General features: G+C 42.2%; 1 protein-coding gene across 1 annotated transcript; it reads right to left on the bottom strand.

Annotated features, from left to right (window-relative positions):
- On the bottom strand, positions 1 to 22,963 carry LOC138870106 (uncharacterized; the record flags this gene model as incomplete). Its single annotated transcript, XM_070147725.1, has 8 exons — positions 22,636 to 22,963; positions 22,310 to 22,506; positions 18,126 to 18,268; positions 17,513 to 17,609; positions 16,919 to 17,203; positions 1,992 to 2,113; positions 854 to 1,763; positions 1 to 66 (listed from the first exon to the last, which is right to left on the bottom strand). Coding segments are annotated over exons 1-8 (2,148 nt in total), but the record flags the coding sequence as incomplete, so codon positions are not given.
- Position 22,964: the final 1 nt, after the last annotated feature.

The following is a 22,964-nucleotide window of genomic DNA, read 5'->3' as shown; positions in this document are numbered from 1 at the left end:
ACGTTCAGCCTGTCCGTCAGTCTGCGGATGAAATGCAGTGCTGAGATTTACCTGTGTGCCTAAACCCTTCTGGAAAGACCTCCAAAAGTTAGCCGTAAATTGAGCTCCTCGGTCTGATATAATAGATATGGGCACACCATGAAGCCTAACAATCTCCTTGATATACAACTTTGCATAATCTTCAGCCGTGTAAGTTGTCTTCACTGGCAGAAAATGGGCACATTTTGTAAGTCGATCAATTATCACCCAGATGGAGTCAAACTTATGATAAGAGCGAGGTAATCCAATAATGAAGTCCATATTAATCACCTCCCACTTCCAGGTCGGAATCTCTATATTTTGAAGCAATCCACCGGGTTTCTGATGTTCTATCTTTACTTGTTGACAATTGGGACACTGGGCTACAAATTCTGCAATAGACTTCTTCATATTATCCCACCAATACTGCTCCTTGACATCATGATACATCTTTGTCGAGCCGGGATGGATGGAATATCGGGATTGATGAATCTCATTCATAATCTTCTCTCGCAACCCTGCCACATTAGGCACACACAATCGGCTCTGGTATCTCAGTGCCCCATCTTTTCCGATCCTAAAAGCCATACTTTTACACTGTTGAATTGCTTTCTCTTAATCGTACTAAGATAGGATCTTCATATTGTCGTGTTTTTACCTCGGCTACCAAAGATGATTCTGATGTATTCTGTACAGTAACACCTCCGTCATCAGAGTCTAACAATCTGATTCTCATATTGGCTAGCTGATGAAGCTCTTTAATCAACCCCCATCTACCTGCCTCAATATGTACTAAGCTTCCCATTGATTTACGGCTGAGAGCGTCTGCCACAACATTGGCTTTACCGGGATGATACAATATCTCGACGTCGTAGTCTTTCAATAATTCAAGCCACCTACGCTGCCTCAAATTCAACTCTTTCTGCTTGAAGATGTATTGTAAACTCTTGTGATCTGTGTAGATGTCAACATGGACGCCGTATAAGTAGTGCCGCCATATCTTCAAAGCATATATTACTGCAGCCAATTCCAAATCATGGGTTGGATAATTCTTTTCATGCTTCTTCAATTGTCTTGATGCATAAGCAATCACATTCCCATGCTGCATCAATACGCACCCCAAACCTATACCTGAGGCATCACAATATACCACATAACCTTCTGTTCCTTCAGGAAGAGTGAGCACTGGTGCAGATGTCAATCGATTCTTCAGCTCCTGAAAACTACGTTCACAAGTGTCAGACCACTGGAATTTGGTAGCTTTTTGTGTTAACTTAGTCAATGGTGATGATATAGAGGAAAATCCTTCTACAAACCGCCTATAATATCCTGCTAGCCCTAGGAAGCTGCGGACTTCTGATGGTGTTGTAGGTCTCGGCCAATTCTTTACTGCATCGATCTTCTGAGTGTCGACACTAATACCCTCATCAGATATCACATGGCCAAGGAATGCTACTGAGTTCAGCCAGAATTCACATTTGGAGAGCTTAGCATATAACTTACGATCCTGAAGCGTCTGTAATACTATCCGCAAGTGGCCCGCATGTTCCGCCTCCGAACGAGAATACACTAGAATGTCATCAATGAATACAATCACGAACACATCAAGATAGGGCCTGAATATAGTATTCATGAGATCCATAAAAGCTGTTGGGGCATTTGTTAGCCCGAACGACATCACCAAGAACTCAAAGTGCCCATATCTTGTCCGGAAGGCCGTCTTTGGAATATCCTTCTCCCTAACCCTCACCTGATGATACCCTGAACGTAAATCAATCTTAGAGAAATACTTGGCACCCTGGAGTTGGTCAAACAGGTCATCAATTCTTGGAAGTGGATACTTGTTCTTTATAGTAGACTTATTCAACTGTCGATAGTCGATACACATCCGTAACGACCCATCTTTCTTCCGCACGAATAGGACTGGTGCACCCCAAGGTGAAGTGCTAGGCCTAATAAAGCCCTTATCCAGCAAGTCCTTCAACTGCACCTTCAACTCTCGCAACTCTGTCGGGGCCATTCTGTATGGAGGAATAGAGATCGGTTGAGTGTCAGGCAACACATCAATGCTAAACTCAATCTCCCTTTCAGGAGGAAGGCCTGGGAGTTCATCTGGAAAAACATCTAGGAATTCGTTGACCACAGGGATTGATTGTAAAGTAGGCGGTTTCGCCTCCGCATCCCTAACACGAACGAGATGATAAATGTAACCTTTTGAGATCATTTTCCTTGCCTTAAGATAGGAAATAAACCTACCTTTCGGTGTAGCAATGTTCCCTTTCCATTCAATGACGGGTTCACCCGGAAATTGGAACCTAACCATCTTCGTACGACAGTCAACATTTGCATAGCATGAGGCCAACCAGTCCATTCCCATTATCACATCAAAATCAACCATTTCTAACTCAAATAAATTTGCCGAGGTTTGACGACTACAAATCATCACAGTGCAACCTCTATATACCCTTCTAGCAATCACAGAATCTCCTATCGGAGTAGATACCGCGAGGGGTTTACTTATCAATTCAGGTTCAATGCCAAACTTATTAGCCACAAAGGGTGTAACATATGATAATGTAGATCCCGGATCAATCAGCGCATATACATCATAAGAAAACACAGATATAATACCTGTAACAACATCTGGAGACGACTCGAGATCCTGTCGACCTACTAGAGCATAGGTTCGATTTTGAGCACCACTCGAACTCGGCACTGCACCTCTACCCCTACCACGACCTGTCGACTACTGAAAACCCCGTGCTGGAGGTCGAACTGATGAGGAAGAACCAGACACAGATCCAGTCGGCTGAGCCATACCATCACCTCCTCTATTAGGACAATCCCGCATCATATGGCCAGGCTGCCCGCACGAATAGCATGCATCAGAACCTCGACGACACAGTCCAAAGTGGGCCTTGCCGCACTGATCACAATGTGGTGTTGGGGGTCTCATCTGACTAGTATCCCTGTGATGTTGCGAGCCAGATGCCCGCGAACTCTGACCTGGACCAGAATAGGATCGATCATATCGAGGCCTCTGAAACTGTGGAGGAGCACTAGCTACAGGTGGCGCCGAACTCCTCGAAAACTGTGGCCTGATGCGGCCTCTGAAGTCATCAGAATACCCTGCAAATCTCGCCCTCTTATGCTGGCCTCTATCCTGCTCCCTAACTGCCCTCTGCTGGCGCTTACGATCCTCTAGGGTCTGGGCATAAGCTTGAATACGGGAAATATCCATGCCCTCCACCAAGGAGGCTGTCGTACACTCATTTATCAGATGTGGTCCCAACCCATTCACGAACATATGCACCCTATCACTCATCTCGGCCACCATATGGGGAGCATACCTTGCCAAAGAATCAAACTGCATACTGTACTCTCGCACACTCATATTACCTTGTCTAAGGTTCAAGAACTTATCAGCTCTAGCTCGTCGTATCTCAACTGGCAAGTAGTGACGAAGAAAGGCCTCAGAAAATTCCTTCCACACAGCTGGAGGAGGGTTCGGACCCCTGGATCTCTCCCAACTATCATACCAGAGAACCGCTAAATCCCGTAGCCGATAAGAAGCCAACTCTACTGCCTCTGTATCACTAACATGCATAACCCGAAGTGTACGATGAACCTGGTCAATAAAAGTCTGTGGGTCCTCCTTGGGGTCTGATCCGGTAAACACTGGAGGGTCTAAATTAATAAAATCACGAACTCTTGTACTAACTGGTTTCTCAGCAGCACCTGTATTCTGCCTCTGAGCCTGAGCAGCTACCAAGCTAGTCAATAACTGCAAAGCACTCCGCATATCCTGGTCTGGAGTGCCAGACGGAGGAACTGGAGGCGCTGGGTGCCTTCTAATATCCTCTGGAGGAGATGGAATAGATGAGGTATGAGAGGGCATCTCACTCTGAACCTCACTTTGTCCTGCTCTGACTTGGGGCACCTGACTGGTACCCTCTCCCGCTGCTGTATCAAGCCGTCTACTAATCGTTTGCTTCCTAGTCGAAGGCATCACTGAAAAAAACAAGGTGAATATTAGAGACGAACACTTACGACTCAACTCTACGCACGATCTAGATTCAGGAAGAAGGTAACAACCCTAGATGTCATGTAGCCTCCTGATTATAAATGTGGCGCGCTACACATCCATAATCAAGACTCTACTAGACACGGCTCATAGACAACTCCTAGGACAGACTTGCTCTGATACCAAGTTTGTCACGACCCAAACTGAAGGGCCATGACTAGCACCCGACCACACTTGCCGAGCACCAACGTACATTTCATCTAACCTTCATTATTATCTTTTAGGGCTGACGAGATCAATATAAATGGTAGACCTAGATCATGGACAACCAGCAATAAAATATGACGGCATGAACATACATAGCAGGGGATGACCAGACAATCAAGAAACTACATATAAGGTATGAGCTACCACGCTACTATGAAAGACTATACAACAAAAACTAGCCGACAAGGCATACCAAACTATACATGAGCCGACACCTGTCTATGAGCCTCTAAAAGAACATAAGTGTTGCAACATAGCCGGAACAGGGCCCCGACATACCCATAATGTCTATAACAAAAATTGCATACCAAGACCAAGGCAAGTCCGGAGAAGGGATCTCGCCAATCACCGCTGAACTGGACAGTCTACTGTGGTGGGGGAGCTGCACCTGCCTGTCTATCAGGACCTGCAGCACGACATGCAGCGTCCACAAATAAAAGGACGTCAGTACGAATAAAGTACTGAGTATGTAAGGCAAGGAACCATAAATACGATCAGTAATGTAAGCAAGGATAGAGAATATACAACTTGTAACATCTTAGTACCTCTGAGGGCTACTTACATGAAATGCATGATACATATGTATAAATACATAAACCTTTAAAGCATTTGCCTCTGTGGGCATCATCATCATCATATCATACCCGGCCATAATAGGCTCGGTAAAAAAAATGTACCCGGCCATTATAAGGCTCGGTAGAATCGTACCCGGCCACGTGGAGCTCGGTAAAACCCAACTGATCAGTGGTTGCACAATAGGTGCCGTACCCGGCCAACTATAGCGTGGCTCGGTAGAGTAAAATAGATACATATATATAATGCATGCTCGACTCATGGAATCACATTCTAAACCTTTCGGAGTGACGTAAGGTCGGTATCCTCTGTACACGTTATTAGGACTAACTCTTCACTATGAACCTTATAAGAATCAGGAAGTACCAACAACATTGATAACATAAGAATAAGAGAAGCAACATTAACATCAATCGTTCCATAAGAGGGAAAACAATGTAAGTACTGCTAGCTTCTAAGAGTAGAGTATCTTGGAAGCTCGTTCATTACATTATGTACAATCAGAGTCGTGCAAAAGAAGGAAAGGGATAGCCTCACATACCTTGTATATACTGCCCCAATCTCAAGCTATGCAATTGTCAAAACTCCTTAGTCTACAATAAGAGAAACGATACTATCGTTATCATTTAAGCGTCATAACTATTATGTATCGACCACAACCTATTTTACGATGAAACGGACAGCACCTCCCCTATATATATGACCTCACACCATTCAAAACAGTCACCAAACAGCCCAAACAACATCAATAATAAACATATTGAGCCTCCCAAAATAGTCCACACACAGCCTAATCACTCCATACATACGACGACCACCGTAGTCGTGTCAAACAACCTGGAAATGTTACGAATAACTATCAGCCCATAACCCTACATATATATGGTGTTTCTACACACCCTTCCTCCTCCAAAACTCCACAAGATAGTAGTAAAATACGCAGCCCAACAACAACGCAAAACAGTCCACAAAACAATAACATTACTACCAAGCCTTTCGATATATATCTCACAAGTTCTAGCTTCAATGGCTTAGCCGCAACTTGGATAATCTTAAATACATATAGAGTAAGAGGTTCCTTACCTTTATACAGAAAGAACAACTCCAATTTGACCTTAAATTTCCATGAAATATCCCTCCAATGCTGCCACAACAACAAAAAAGCGAAACTAGCGATCAATTAGTGTTTTTCGGCACTAGAATCACTTTAGAAGGCTTGAAATCACCTAGGATTGATATTAAGAACATGAGGGAGTATTTAAAGAACATAAACCCTTTAAAACAACCTCCCACACGAGCTGGAACGACACAAAAATGAGCAACAACAAGAAGAACAAGAGACTTACTAGCGCCACGGAATTTCCGACACTTGATTTGTGTTGTTTGCCCTTTTTGGGTCTTGAATCTTGAGAGAACCTTGAGAGGATGTTCCTAGGGTTATAAGGTCTGAAAATAGTGAGAATAAATGACTTAAAACGGGTTGGAGGCATCCTATATAGGTCCAAATATCTTAAACCGCCTTAGTGGGCCCCATAGAGAGGTGCTTGGCGCAGTCTCGCGAAAACGTGAATATCTCTCTACTCCAAGATCGTATCGATGAACGGTTTAATGCGTTAGAAACTAGACGCATAGATCTTTAATTTTGTTGGTAGATCACCCCGTAGTTCCTTGTAAATTAAGAGAAAATATTAGAAACATTTGACCTAATGTTTAAGTAAAATTATGAACCTAAGTTGCGACAACTTTTGTCGACTTTTGTTTCATAACTCGTTTGACTTCAAGACTTATGATACGGATATTATATGATTAAAATACCTTAATAAATGACCTCTTGAGTGTATTAAGCACCGCTAGATTACCTGAAAATACAAGTTACAACATCCTTGATTCGTTTAACTTCTAATACTGGTTAATCACCCTTATACACTCTTGTATCACTTAAGACCAATAGGATTGACTTCTTATCATCTCAAAGATAATTCATTCTTGGATTTATGTTAACTAATATATGGCATGAACTAACACATGTGGATATGGGTTGTAACAAATAAAACCCTTATCAAGTAATTCCTGCAACTGATCCTTCAACTTTTTCAACTCAGGAGGAGCCATACGATACGGAGGAATAGAAATGGGTTGAGTGCCCTGCAACAGATCAATGCCAAGATCAATATCTCTATCAGGCGGCATGCCTAGAAGATCAGCTGGAAACATATCGGGAAAATCCCGTACTACTGGGACTGAATCAACTGAAGGGGTATCAATACTGACATCTCTCACATAAGCTAAATACGTGTCACATCCCTTCTCAACCATGCGTTGAGCCTTAAGGAAGGAAATAACTCTACTGGGAGTGTGATCTAAAATACCCCTCCACTCAACACGCGGTATACCTGGCATATCCAGTGTCACGGTTTTGGCGTGACAATCAAGAATAGCATAATGGGGTGACAACCAGTCCATGCCCAAGATAATGTTAAAATCTACCATGCTGAGTAATAACAAATCAACTCTGGTCTCAAAACCACGAAGAGTAACCAAACACGACCGATAAACATGGTCCACAACAAATGAATCACCCATAGGAGTAGAAACATAAACAGGGGAACTCAAAAAATCCCGAGGTACACCCAAATGCGGAGCAAAATAAGAAGACACATAAGAGTAAGTGGAGCCTAGATCAAATAGAACCGATGCATCTATATGACAATACCTGTGATGACAGAATCGGAGGCAACAGCCTTAGTACGGGCATAGTATTTGTCTTGTCCTCCCTCTCTAGGGTGACCTCTACCTCACCAACCTCTACCTCTAGCTGGCTGAGCAGAAGGGGTAGCAACTAGAGCTGTGATCATAGCTTGAGAACTCTGCAGAGCACGCTATGGCTGAGACGTCTGTGGAGGTGCACTCCTCCCAAGTCTGGGGCAATCCCTTACCACATGGCATATGTCACCACACTCAAAACAAGCTTTAGGAGGACGTGGTAGCGGGAACTATGTTGTACGGGTACCCTAAGAGCCCTGAACACCTAAAACACTGTGTGAAATCTAAGATGCAAACTAAGCTGGCTGACCCACAAAACATCTACCATGTCGTACTCTTCCTCCAAAATAAGGACCAGTGGGTCTCTCTAGTCTACAAGGCCTCCTTACTTCCCTATATTCTCTCTTCTGACCTCGTTTGCCCTCTCTCTCATGGACCCACCTATCTTCTACTCAGTGAAAGGTCCTCACTACCCGCTGAACTGGGACCACAGGCCGTGTCGCTATGATTCCCGGAACCCGACCAATGAGAACTCGCTGCTCTGGAGTGGGGGTGGTGGATGTTTGGGTCCCTTCCCTGATCTGTGAAGTAGTTGGTACAACCTGAATCAACCCTGCCTGAACTAACGTTCCAAACATGCTCGGAACTGTGCAAATGTCACTTGAAAGGCTGGAGCAGTAGTAGCAGTAGGCGCATCCGGTGCCTGGGCTCTAGCTGGAACTGCTGGTGGCTCCTCAGTGGCAGCTTGCGCGGGTGCTCTTGCTTCATTGCGTGCGCGTGCGCGTGTGCGTACTTGGCCTCTACCCCGGCCCCGACTTCTGGCAACTCTCGCAGGGGCACGGGTGCCTGATCATTTCAGGTAGTGCGTGTCCTCACCATCGGTGAGAGAATAGAAAATAGAAGTTTAGAATTCGTGATGTCAAAAATCTCGCACGACAGGGAAATCAAATGAAGTGGAATTTTCTTAACGGTTACATAGCCTCTCGTAGATAAGTACAGACGTCTCCGTACCGATCAGTGAGACTCTAATAAACTGGCTTGTGATCCATGACTCCTATGAACCTAGTGCTCTGATAACAACTTGTCACGACCTCGGTTCGCCCTCCGTGAACCATCGTGACGGCACCTAGTCTCTATGACAAGGTAAGCCTAATTTGCGGAAGAAAACCAAAATTTACGGAAGTAAATAATTTAAAACAGAAATAAAGTAGTAACAGTGTTTAAATGTGTTGCTTGGCTTACACCATGTTTAACTCTCAATACCAATACATAAATCTAAGACGCGGAAACCCACGAATCACAAGCTAAGAAAAACACTGCATAGCTCTAACTCCAAAATGTCTAATAAGAACAGAAAAATACAGAAGGGCTAAATACTAAAAGCAGGAATAGAAAGGGACTTCTTGATCTGCGGACGTGGCAGATGTACATCGAAGTTTCTACGGCAGTCACCTCCTCAAGGATGGTAGGCCTGAGTAGCGGTACCTGGATTTGCACATGAAAAACATGCATAGAAGAGCGGTACTCAGTAAGTGCCAAGCCTAACCTCGGTTGGGTAGTGACGAGGAAGGTCAGGGCCCTACTGAGATAAAATAAAGAATATGAGACATGATAGTATAAGATAAGCAGTACAATTGAAAATCTACAGTAAGAATCTACACATGATAATAAGGAGTACAATAACGGAAAAAGAAATAATGGCAAACACTAGGAAGTACAACTCATAACAAGGATGATAATCGGGGATCTCTCAGTATCCCGAGGATCTCTTAGTACCCTCAATATATACCAGGGATCTCTTGGTATCCCGAGGATCTCTCGGCATCCTCAATGTATGTTAGGGATCTTTTGGTATCTCAAGGATCTCTTGGTATCCTCAATAGATGTTAAGGATCTCTTGGTATCCCGAGGATCTTTTGGTACCCTTAATGTATGATAGGGATCTCATGGTATCCCGAGGATCTCTTGGTATCCTCAATGTATGATAGGGATCTCTTGGTATCCCGAGGATCTCTCGGTATCCTTAATATATTCTAGGGAACTTTTGGTATCCCGAGGGTCTATTAGTATCCTCAATATACGTGCCAGGGATTTCTTGGTATCCCGCACCTCAGTTCAGATCATAAATATGTACAAGGGATCTCCCGAGATGTCGTCCCATAGTCTCAAAGTAAAAACACACAGCAGCAACACAAGAATACCTTACTAAGCTAAATTTCGTACCAAGTAAATAGTGAATTCTAGCCTAACATGCTTCACGTAATGCAATTAAGGCAGTTTAAGCAAATAGGCAATTAAGTCAACTAAATATGCTTTTCTAAACTAGCAACAGGCTAAATTCACAAGTAGAATAAAACAGGAAAAAGAACTCAATTGAAATACTTAAGGAAAAACTGGATTTTCAACAATTATCTCAAGTACGCGCTCATCACCTCACGTGTAAGGCATTTCAATTATCAAATATATCATATCCTAAGGGGAAGGTCCCCCACACAAGGTTAGACAAGCCACTTACCTCGAACCGGCTCAAAAATCAATCTAAAACCATGCTTTTGCCCCGAGTACTCGACTCCAAATGGCCCAAATCTATTCAATTCAATTTCATAATGTAAATAATACTTCAAGTAATTGATTCTACAATTAAAGTCTAAGCTAATACGCAAAATTATGAAAAATGACCAAAACACCCCTCTAGCGCACGTCTTGGAATCGGGTAAAATTTATATTTCCAGAAACCTCGCACTCTCACGAGTCTAACCATACCAAAATTATCCAAATCCCATAATATTTTGACCCTCAAATACTCAAATATATCTGAGAGGGTTTTGAAACTCTTCCAACTAAATTCACAGATTTAATACCAAAACTAGTAATAGATTCGAGTAATGTAACCAAAACTAAGTTAAGAACACTTACCCCGTTGTTTCTCTCAAAAATCTCCCAAAAATCGCCTCTCCCCGAGCTCCAAATTTGTAAAAATGGAAAATGGGACGAAGTCCCATTTTCAGAACTTAAAAAATTCTGTCCAGCAAGTTTCGCATCTGCGACCAAATGAGCCACCTGCGGTCCCGCAGGTGCGAGAAGAGATCTCGCTTCTGCGGCGGTTTCCGCATCTGCGGGCAAGGAGTCCGCTTCTATGGACGTGCTTCTGCGATAGAGCGCCCGCTTCTGCGGTCTATGCTGGCCCTCTCTTTTTCTGCTTCTACGATGTAATAGCCGCTTCTACGGCTCCGCACCTGCGTAACCCAAACCGCAGGTGCGGTTAGGACAGATATCAACTGAAGCTGCAACCTTCCAACTCCCAAAATTCTTCCTTCAACCATCCGAAATCATCCTGAGGCCTCCGGGACCTCAACCAAAGGCACCAACAAGTCACAAATAACTATCCAAACTTGTACCAATCCTTAGAACACCTAAAACAACATCGGAACCTCGAATTAACCATGGATTCCAAACCTAAGAACTCCAAAATTCTCAAAATACGCTTTCGATCAAAAAGGCTATCAAACCTCGTCCGAATGACCTGAAATTTTTGCACACGGGTCACATTCAACACTATGGAGCTATTCCAACTTTCAGAATTCCATTCCAACCCTCGGATCAAAATCTCACTATCGGACCGGAAACTTCAAAAATTCAACTTTCGGCCTTCCAAACCTAAATTAGCTGCGGGCCTCCAAAACACAATCGGATCATGCCCCTAAGCCTGAAATCACCTAACGGAGCTAACGGAACATCAGATTTCCATTCCGATGCCCTCTTCACACTGTTCCGACTATGGTCAACTTTCCAACACTTAAGCTCTCATTTAGGGACTAAGTGTCCCAAAAATCTCCGAAACTCAAAACCAAACATCCCGGCAAATCAAAATAGCATAATTAAGCTTGGGAAAAGCAGTTAATAGGGGATCGGGGCGTAATTTCTTAAGGGGCCGACTGGGTTGTCATATACAAATACGACCAGCTATGAATAAATTTTTGAATTATAGTACACATGCAGGAAAGACTACTGCCAATTATTCTACTACCTGTACTTTAAATATTCTAATGTATTAGCAGTAAGTAACTTATTCTTTTGATTGGAGAGAAATAGCCTTTCAATTTCTTTACAAACAAATCATATAGTAACAGCTAAGCTAAGCCTTAAAAATTAGTGTGTCAACATTAATTCTGTTGTCGATGTGTCACATGTAAATCACACAACAATAAGTATGTGCCCATGTTTACCAAAATCAAGCCCACAGTAAAATATCAAGAAATTACACTTAATGAACTTAAAATGGATGGTCTTGAGTTCTTGAGGACAATACTTGTTAAACTAAAAGTTATGCCTATGAGATAAGTTGGGTCAAAAAATCAATAGTGGTACCAAAGGGTCCTATTTGTGCAAATCACCCTTAAAACTAAGAGTGCACATCGGTGGGGTTGATTTGAATTTTTCAATTACTAAATCAAAGTATCAGGTTTTTAAATCTATAAACCAAACCAACAAAGTCGAATTTTTCAATATTGGTTTTTCTCGGGTTTTTTGGATTTTTGCGAGTTTTCAGATTTTTTCCTAGTAAAGTTTTCTTAGCACAAAATATGTAACTTATGCTCCAAATATTTCTTTAGTCCTAGTAAGATACAACTATATAATATATTTTCCAAAAAATAATACAATATTATGAGAAGTCATAACATTATACTTAAACATTCAATAACAAAGATAATAAATTGCATAAAGCAAATATTACGAATTAATAAGCCATAATAAGAAGTAACATAATCTAAAAATACTATATAGGTCATGCTAAAATAAGATAGCTAATAAGTCTATTAATTACATAACTTAGTACTAAAGAAACAGATAAACTAAGTTATGCATTTTCATTATAAATCAATGTAAAACTAAGATATAAATATCCAACAGACCAACACTTTTGTGATTCCTAGTATTGAATTGAATTTCTTTTGCTAGCATTAGTATTGATTTAAATTTTGTTTGAGTTACTACATTTATGGGCTATAAAATTTATTTATGTCACGGCCCGTCGTGAGGGTGCCTATCGATGATACTAGGCCAGCCGACATTACTAAAACGCTTTCAACCATAACTAGAAATAAATCAAGACTTTTAAAATAACCGAAATCTTTGCCATAAAATGGGGAGAACCCCAAAAAAAATTTAAGTGCGGAAATAAAGCCCGACATCGGGGTGTCACTAGTCATGAGCACCTAACATAACCGATTCGAAAGTAACAAGACTAACATAGCCTGGAATTCAAAATACAAAAAATAAGGAAAGATAGGGAAGAAGAAGGCAGGGTTGCGAACGCTGGAAGCTACCTCGCGATATCCGATGACCAGCTACGAGTATTATCAACAACCTCCGCGTCCAACAGCTCCTGAATCTACACACGAGATGTAGGGAGTAACGTGAGTATGCCAACTCAGTAAATAACAATAATAAATAAGGAACTGAAAATAGTGACGAGCTACACAGTTTTAGTTCATTTTCAATAATTTCAGAAAGGAAAATAGTCATGCTTCCCAAGTTCTGGTAATTCAAGTCAAATCAGTTTATTTTAGGCAAGTTCAAGTAACACCAGATAAGAATATCTTTCAACAGTTTTCAAAACATGGATATAAGGCAACTGTGTGCATCAATAATGTAATCATATACTGCCTCTCAGGCAATCATCTCTCAGTCCTCCCAATCACTTCAACCTCACAATCACCCATTCCTTACAGTCACTCATTCCTCACAATTACTCGGCACTCGCACTTAGTAGGTACTTGTGCTCACTGGGGGTGTGCAGACTCCGGAGGGCTCCTTCATCCCAAGCGCTATAACAAGCCAATCATGGCATCAATCAATCAGGCTCTCGGCCTCACTTAGTCATAAATCAATAAAACAAGCGGCGTGTAGCCCGATCCCATAAATATCATCACAATCAGGCCCTCAGCCTCACTTAGTATTAAATCTCTCCAGCCTCTTGGGCTCTTAGAAATCAGGAAAATCAGCTCAAACAACAATAACATGAAGTATCCGATAGAATAATAGAGACTGAGATATGATATAAGAGTAAAAATTGTGACTGAGTACAAATAGCACATAACAGGCAATTCAACAAGTAATGCGGCCTCTGTGGGACTCAGCTGTACCAACACAGCCTAGACATGGTTTTAACATGATTTACAATAAATTTCCATAACACATAGAGAGCATATCGCTAACAGCATGTTGTTCAACTTTACAGCTTATACGAGGCAGACTAAGTCACAATTCCCTCGGTGCAAGCCCACACGCCCGTCACCTAGCATGTGTGTCACCTTCAAAATATTCACAAGACACAACGTCCGGGGTTTCATACCCTCAGGACCAGATTTATAACTGTTACTTACCTCAACCCGAGAAAAACCTACTCCGTAATGCCCTTGCCTCTCGAATTGACCTCCAAATGTTCCAAATCTAGCCAAAAGTAATACAACACAACCAATATATGCCAAGGAACCAATTCCACAAGAAAAACTACTAAATTAGACTCAAATCCCGAAATTGGCTCAAACCCGGCCCCCGAGCCCACATCTCGAAATCTGACAAAAGTCACAAAGCTAGAAAGCCCATTTACTCACGAGTCTAACGATACCAAATTTAACAAAATCCAACCTCATTTGGTCCCTCAAAACCCCAAAGTTCACTCTCCAAAATTCCAAGCCCTAACCCCTCATTTTCGCTTCAAAACCCCACTAATTAGATGAGAAACCAACGGGAAAACACCATAGCTAAGGGTACTTAGGCTTAGGGGACTTACCTCAATGAAAATCCTTGAATCCCCTTCAAAAATCACCTCAAAAGCTCCAAAGTCTGAGTTGAAAATGGTGGAAATAAGGAAAAATCACGAAGTCCTCTATTTATACATTCTGCCCAGTGAAGCCGCACCTGTGGTCCCTTTACCGCATCTACGGGACCGTATCTACGGACCAAGCTCTGCTTCTGTGGAAAGCACTTACAACCCCTGGGACCGCTTCTGCACCTCTAGACTGCATCTGCAATAGTCGCAGGTGCAGAATTAACATCGCATTTGTGGACCAACACATGCACATGCGCCCACTCTTCTGCTTCTGCGACCATCGCAGGTGCAGGACTTCATCGCACCTGCGCTTTCTGCCCTACTCCTCCAATCTCGCATTTGCGATCCTCCTCTTGCACCTGCGATGAGACATCCGCAGGTGCGATTATGACAGTTGAGTTCAACTTCAGCAACTCCTTCAATTTCCAAACGTGTTCCTTTAATCACCCGAAATCAACTCGATGCCCTCAGGACTTCAACCAAACATACCAACATATCCCATAACATCATACAAACTTAGTCGAACCTTCGAATCACCCAAAACAACATCAAAACACCAAATTACACTCGGATTCAAGCCTAAGAACTCCAAAACTTCTGAATTCTTCAAACGATGCCGAAACCAGCTAAACCACGTCCAAATGACCTCAAATTTTGCACACAAGTCAAAAATAACACCACAAACCTATTCCAACTTCTGAAATTCCATTCTAACCCCAATATCAAAATTTCTACTACCGACCAAAATTGCTAAAATTCTAACTTTAGTCAATTCAAGCCTAATTCTACTACAGACCTCAAAATCACATTCCGGATGCGCTTCTAAGTCCAAAATCACCTAAAAGAGCTAACGGAACCATAAAAATTCAAATCTGAGATCATTTACACATAAGTCAACATCCGGTCAACTTTTCCAACTTAAACTTTCTCTTAAGAGACTAAGTGTCTCAACTCACTCCAAAATACTCTGAACCCGAACCAACTAACCTGGTAAGTCAAAATACAACTGAAGAACATAAAAGAAGTAGGAAATGAGAAAATGAGGCTATAACTCTCGAAATGACTAGTCGGGTCGTTACATCGTCCCCCTCTTAAACAAATGTTCATAATCGAACGGGTCTAGAAACATATGTAGTGCCTCAAATAGGTGTGGATATCTTCTTTACATCTCCCACTCGGTCTCCCAAGTAGCCTCCTCCACGATCTGACCTCTCCACTATACTTTCACTGAAGCTATATCCTTTGATCTCAACTTTTGGACTTGCCACTCTAAAACAGCCATCGGCTCCATATCATAAGTCAATTCACCATCTAACCGAATCGTGCTGAAATCCAAGACATGAAACAAATTGCCGATATACTTTTAGAGCATAGAAACATAAAATACTGGATGCACACCTGACAATCTATGTGGCAAAGCAAGCTCATGGGCCACCTCCCCAATCCTTCGAAGCACCTCAAATGGCCCAATAAACTGAGGGCTCAACTTGCCCTTCTTTCAAAACCTCATAACACCCTTCATGGGTGAAACCTTCAGCAAAACCTTCTCCCCAACCATGTAAGACACATCACGGACCTTTCTGTCAGCATAACTCTTTTGTCTTGACTGAGCTGTGCGAAGCCACTCCTAAATCAATTTCACCTTGTCCAATACATCCTGAACCAAGTCTATACCCAAAAGCCTAGCCTCACCCAGCTCAAAACAACCCATCAGAGACCGACACCACCTCCCATATAAAGCCTCATACGGAGCCATCTGAATACTCGACTGATAACTGTTGTTGTAAGCAAACTCCGCGAGTGGTAGAAACCGATCCCATAAATCACCAAAATCAATGACACACGCATGTAACATGTCCTCCAATATCTGAATAGTGCGCTCGGATTATCCGTCCATCTAAGGATGAAATGTTGTTCTCAACTCAACCTGAGTGCTCAACTCTCACTGCATGGCTCTCCAAAACTGCTATGTAAAATGTGTGCCTTTGTCTGAAATGATGGAAACTGGCACACCGTGAAGGCGAACAATCTCTCTAATATAAATCTCTATCAACCGGTCTGAAGAATAGGTAGTACTCACAAGAATGAAGTGCACATACTTGGCTAGTCGATCCACAATCACCCAAATAGCATCGAACTTCCTCGAAGTCCGTGGGAGCCCAACTAAGAAATCCATGGTGATCCGCTCCCACTTCCACTCTGGAATCTCTATCTGCTGAAGCAAGCCATCGGGCCTTTGATGCTCGTATTTCACCTGCTGGTAGTTGAGACACTGATCTACAAACCCAACTACATATTTCTTCATTCTCCTCCACCAGTAGTGCTGTCTCAAATCCTGATAAATCTTCGCGGCACCCGGATAGATGGAATACCTCTAGAATCAACTCCCATAGCCCATCCACATTGGTCACACATATCTGGCCCTACATCCTCAATACCCTATCATTACCAATAGTCACATCCCTGGAATCATCATGCTGTACCTTGTCCTTGAGGACAAGCAAATGAGGCTCATCATACTGGCACTCTCTGATGCGATCAAACAAGGAAGACCGAAAAACTACACAAGCTAGAATCCGACTGGGCTCCGAAATATCCAATCTCACAAGCTGGTTGGCCAAAGCCTGAACATCAACCGCAAGAGGTCCCTTTAGAATAGGAACAAATTCAAGACTGCCCATAGTCACCGCCTTCCTATGCAAGGCATCGGCCACTATATTGGCCTTTCCCAGATGATACAAAATGGTAATATCATAGTCCTTTAGCAGCTCTAACCATCTTCGCTTCCTCAAATTGAGATCCTTCTATTAGAACAAGTGTTGGAGGTTACAATGATCAATAAACACCTCACAAGACATACCATAGAGATAATGCCTCCAAATCTTCAATGCATGAACAATGGCAGCCAACTCCAAATCATGAGCAGGGTAGTTCTTCTCATGAGGCTTCAACTGAAGAGAAATATAAGTAATCACTCTACCCTACTACATCAAAACACATCCAATACCGATCCGAAAAGCATCATAATATACTGTATAAGAACCTGAAGCTGATGGCAGAACTAATATTGGAGTTGTGGTCAATGTGGTCTTGAGCTTCTGAAAGCTTGTCTCACTTTCATTCGACCACCTGAAAGGAGCACCCTTTTGGGTTAATTTGGTCAAGGGAGATGCAATAGAAGAGAAACCCTACACGAATCGACGGTAATAACCCACCAAACCAAGAAAGTTACGAATCTCTATGACTAAGGATGGTCTTGGCCAACTTTGGACCGCCTCTATCATCTTCGAATCAACCTAAAAACCCTTATTGGACACCACGTGCCCCAAGAATGCCACCGAGCTGAGCCAAAACTCACACTTGGAGAACTTAGCATAAAGTTTCTCCTCCCTCAACCGCTGCAACACAATCCTCAAATGCTGGGCATGCTACACCTGACTACGAGAGTACACCAGGATATCATCAATGAATACAATAACAAACAAGTCGAGATAAGGCTGGAACATACTGTTCATCAAATGGATGAACGTTTCTAGGGTATTGGTTATCCCAAAAGACATCATAAGGAACTCATAATGACCATATATCTTGAAAGTTGTCTTAAGAATGTACGAGTCCCTAATTTTCATCTGGTGATACCCTTACCTGAGATCAATCTTGGACAACACCCTCACTCTTTGAAGTTGGTCGAATAGATCATCAATGCATGGCAAAGGATACTTGTTCTCAATGGTAACTTTGTTCAACAGCCTATTATCAATGCACAGTCTCACAGTGCCATCCTTCTTCTTCACAAATAGAACAGGTGCACCTTATGGTGACACACTAGGCCTAATAAACCCCTTCTCAAGGAGCTCCTAAAGTTGCTTCTTCAACTCCTTCAACTCAGTCGGTGCCATACGATATGGTGTAATAGAAATAGGCTGAGTGTCTGGCACCAAATCAATATCGAAGTCATTATCCCTATCATGCGGCATGCCAGCAAGTCTACAAGAAACACATCCGAAAAATCATGCACCACTGGAACAGAATCAATGGTAGGGGTCTTGTTACACCTCATGTTTTCTTACGTGAGAGTATTCGTAAGTTAATTTATGTAAGCTCAAAAATGAGATAAACTTTGAAAGTACATAAAGTAAGTTAATCATGTTATAGTGGAGGTTACAAATATTTAAGATCATGAATACCAAGTACCAAGAAGTTTTGAAGGCTACGAAGCTAAATGATTTGAAGAAAATAAGTTTCGTCAAAAGTTGACAAGTTGGGAATGTTATAACATGTACTTTTGGGGTGAGACTAGGGTGCTTAACCTTATAAGGAGATTATGTTATGAATTATTTTAGTCGTATGATAGTCGTATGGTATGTTTTGAAGTCAAGCGAGTTGTAAAACAAAAGTTTGAAAAGGCCATAACAAGTTATATTCATAAATATGGTGAAAATTAGGTCAAATGTAGCTGAGCATTTCTCCCAATGTACTTAGAATTACGGGATGATCTACCTACAAAATTGAAGATATACGAGTCTAATTTCTAAAGGATTAAATCATTCATTGATTTAACATTTTAGTAGAGAGATATTCATATTTTTGCGAGACTGCGCAGAATGGTAGGTGACAAGTAGGTGCATCACCTACTTGCCAAAAGGAGAGGCCACAAATAAAAGCCCTAAAGTCGGCCAAGAGGGGTGTTTTAAGGAAATATTAACTTATGTCATTCACTTATTTCTTAGAACAAAAATCAGATTGAACCCCTTCACCTCCTCCCCAAAAATCCCACACAAACCCTAGGTTATTTCAGATGTTACGATGTGATTCTAGTGCCGAAAACCCCGAACAGCTTGCTAGTTTCTCATTCTCCTTCATGTAGTTGTGTTGGGGGACTGATTTTTGATGGAGAAGGACTAGGTTTCATGGTTCTACTCAGTCCAAGGTAAGTTTATTCTTCTCCTTCCATTATCTATGCTTGTACGAGTTGTAACTCGACCGTAAAGACTAGACCTAGCGAGTTTCGAATGAGTAGTATGTTGTTTCTTGTTGCATCATTGTTGGCTGATTGGGAACTTATTTTTAAGCTGAATTTATGGCTGGTTTATAGGACAAGAGTCTTAATTATGTACTGTTGGTTGTGTTGCTCAATTTTAAAGAAAAGACAAGTCGAAACATGTTTTAGTAAATCGAAAAATCAGTTTTGAGTTGTTGAATTGTGGGACTATTTTGTGGGATGTTTCGTGTTGCTGTTGGGTTGTCAATTTTGCTACTATTATTATGGAGTTTGGGAAGATAAAGAGTGTGGAGAAACACCACATAATGGCAGGGTGGTTGGCTGGTCATTCGTCGTTACATTTTTAGGTTGTTGAACACTACTTTGGTTGTCGTTTTATGTATGAAGTGATTAAGGTATGAAGGCTGTTTTTGTGGTATATTATGATGGAGATAAGGTTGGAACACGATGCATACATGTTGTTATTTTTGTGTTCTTGCTGTTATTGGTATTTGGTATTGGAGGGCCTTGTTATAGGGGAGATGCTGCCAAATATATGTAAACAAGCTACTAGTTTAAGTTATGGACTTAAACTTTACCCAACACTAATTTTAAATCTCCTTGTGTTGTGGTAGATTGAGTTGAGTTGTTTGAAGAATAGCATCGAAGGTATTAAGAACTCAATGGAGTTAAGGTATGTTAAGGCTAATCCTTTCTTTCATTTTGGCATGATCCAGTAACTACATATATTTGATAACGAGACATAAAGAGAAGTTCATATTCCTGAATTTATGTACATTTTCCTCTCCTAATAATGTAACCTGAAGCCAACCTCTCAATCAGCCACTGCCTACTCCCAAATCTGCACAGAAAGTGCAGAGTGCAGTATCAGTACAACCGACCCCATGTATTGATAAGTGACGATCCCAACCTCAATATGGTAGTGACGAGGCTATGGTGGGGTAATTACAATATAACCTGCATATAATGCATAATAAAACAGAAAGAAGAACGGAACAAATAAAATAGTAACTTACAAGGAATGAATACAAAACCTAATTATCTCACCGCAACACAGTTATAACCAATCCTTAAGTGAAATGCAAAACTACATAATAACTTCATAGTAGAAGAAAAATACATAAACACATAAACTGATGTGGCGCACAACCCGATCCCACCGATGGAACTTCTATCATCTCAATGAAACCAAATTCATTGAGCATGGCAGCATGGTTGTTCATCCTTGTTTCCAACAAAGTAACCAAGCTCGACCTATGCGTATCTAGCATCTCCTTAAAGTTCCTACTAATGTTGTCATTGTTTCCTCCCCATATATTCCATTTTATGAAATTATTAGATTGATACATGGCTAAGTTAGAGTCAGTGTTGTTCATCTCCCTATTCTCCCTTATCCCCCCCCCCCCTTTAAGTTATAGCATTCTCCCTTATCGGGACTTCATATTCAAATTAGTATTGTCTTCTTTTAGCCAAGAGAGCAAAGAGTCTATATATATACAGTATTATATTATTTTCACTACCATCGAGCTATAATCGATGGGCAGGCCCCTATTGGGCAACCTCTGATCAGATGGTGAGTTATATACCAAGCCTATTGTGGCCGAGCACCTATGAGCAAGCCCAGAATGGCCGAGATACAGAGCCTAGTATGGCCGAGCGCCTATGATCGAGCCTACTACGGCAGAGCAGTTATATATATACCGAGCTTTATAGGGCCGGACAGCTATTTTACTTACTATATTGAGAGAGGTGAGTCAATATCAGCAGGTAAGCATATCTTCAGATTATGTTTGACTCTCAGTTACCTTCTGCTATTATATTATCAGTTTAGTTTCAGGTTTCAGTTATTCTATTGCCTTACATACTTGGTACATTATTTCGTATTGACATCCGTTTTGCTGGGGATGCTGCATTTCATGCCTGCAGGTCCTGATAGACAGCTCGATAGACCTTCCCAGCAGACAGAGTCAAACATCAGCTTGGTTGGTAAGCTCCAGTTCCTCGGAGTTGCCATGTCTAGACCTTGGAGTCCATTTTATATATACAGGTTTGATGGGTAGGTCGAGGCCCTGTACCGACTATGGTATAGTTCAGTTATCTCTAGAGGCTTGTAGACGAGTCCTGTATAGTTTGTATATCTGTAGATGTTCATGGCGGCCTCGTCAGCCTCCATAGTTATATATATATATATGAGCTTTTGGGTATGTTTACCCTACAGATGAGAGAGACATTATTTTTAGACGATTCAAAATATGGCCTCATCGGCCTAGGTTGAGGGTTACCCCCCCAGAGTCCATAGTTACAAAATGGTACGCTCGGGCCGAGTACGGCACCGGGTGCCGGCCACGCCTCTTCAAGTTTGGGGCATGACAGGTCTCTACACTGACATCTCTCACAAAAGCCAAATAGGATAAACAACTCTTCCCAACCATCCGCTGGGCCTTCAAGTATGAAATCACTCTACTGGGGGCATAATCTAAAGAACATCGCCACTCAATCCGAGGGAACCCCGACATCGTCAATGTTACAGTCTTAGCGTGGCAGTCTAAAATAGCATAATAGGGAGATAGTCAATCCATACCCAATATCATATCAAAAGCAACATACTAAGCAGTAGAAGATCCACTCTAGTCTCTATTCCCCCAATGGTCACTACACACGACCTATACATATGGTCCACAATAATAGTATTGCCCACCGGTGTAGATACATGAACAAATGAAACAAGAGACTCGCGGGGCATATCTTGATAATGAGCAAAATACGAGAATACATATGAATATGTGAAACCAGGGTCAAATAATACAGAGGCATCTCGGTGACATACTGAGACAATATCTATTATCACTGTGTCTGAAGCAATGGTATCTGGTCTGGCAGGAAGAGCATAGAAACGAGCCTGACCTCCACCTGATCTGCCTCCTCCTCTTGGGCTACCCCTAGCTGACTGAGCTCCACCCTGAGCTGGCTGGGCGGATGGTGATGTAACTGGTGCTGAAGATGCGGCCTGGCCCCTTTGTTGCGCTGGACCTCCCTGACAATGACGGTACTACCTCTACATATGCCCAAACTCCCCACACTTAAAACAACTCCCTGATGCTGGTGGTGGGGACTAAAGGGAGCTTCCAGCACCGGGATAACTTGTAGAAGAACCTGCCATAGATGAGCCCTGAACCAATGGAGCATGGGATGAACTCTGAGCTGGAAGGGCACTGAGAGATGAGTGACCCTGTTGAGAACTGTGATAATCATGGCTAGATGATGCACCACGGTGGGCTAGGCGAGCCGCCGGAGCATGCCTGAAGGGACGACCCCTACCGTGGTGAAACTTACCTCCAAAAAGAACACCACCAAAACTACCGGATCCACGAGGCCTCTTGGCCTCCCTCTCTACTCGCTCCTGGCGGCGAATTGACTCTATATCCCGAGCAATGTCAACAACCTCCTCAAAAGAAGTATCAGACACCCTCTGCCTAGTCATA

The sequence above is a fragment of the Nicotiana sylvestris genome, chromosome 1 (assembly GCF_000393655.2).
Source record: "Nicotiana sylvestris chromosome 1, ASM39365v2, whole genome shotgun sequence".
Taxonomy (NCBI): domain Eukaryota; kingdom Viridiplantae; phylum Streptophyta; class Magnoliopsida; order Solanales; family Solanaceae; genus Nicotiana; species Nicotiana sylvestris.
The sequence above is the reverse complement of the archived record's forward strand: the minus strand, read 5'-3'. Positions and strand labels throughout refer to the sequence as shown.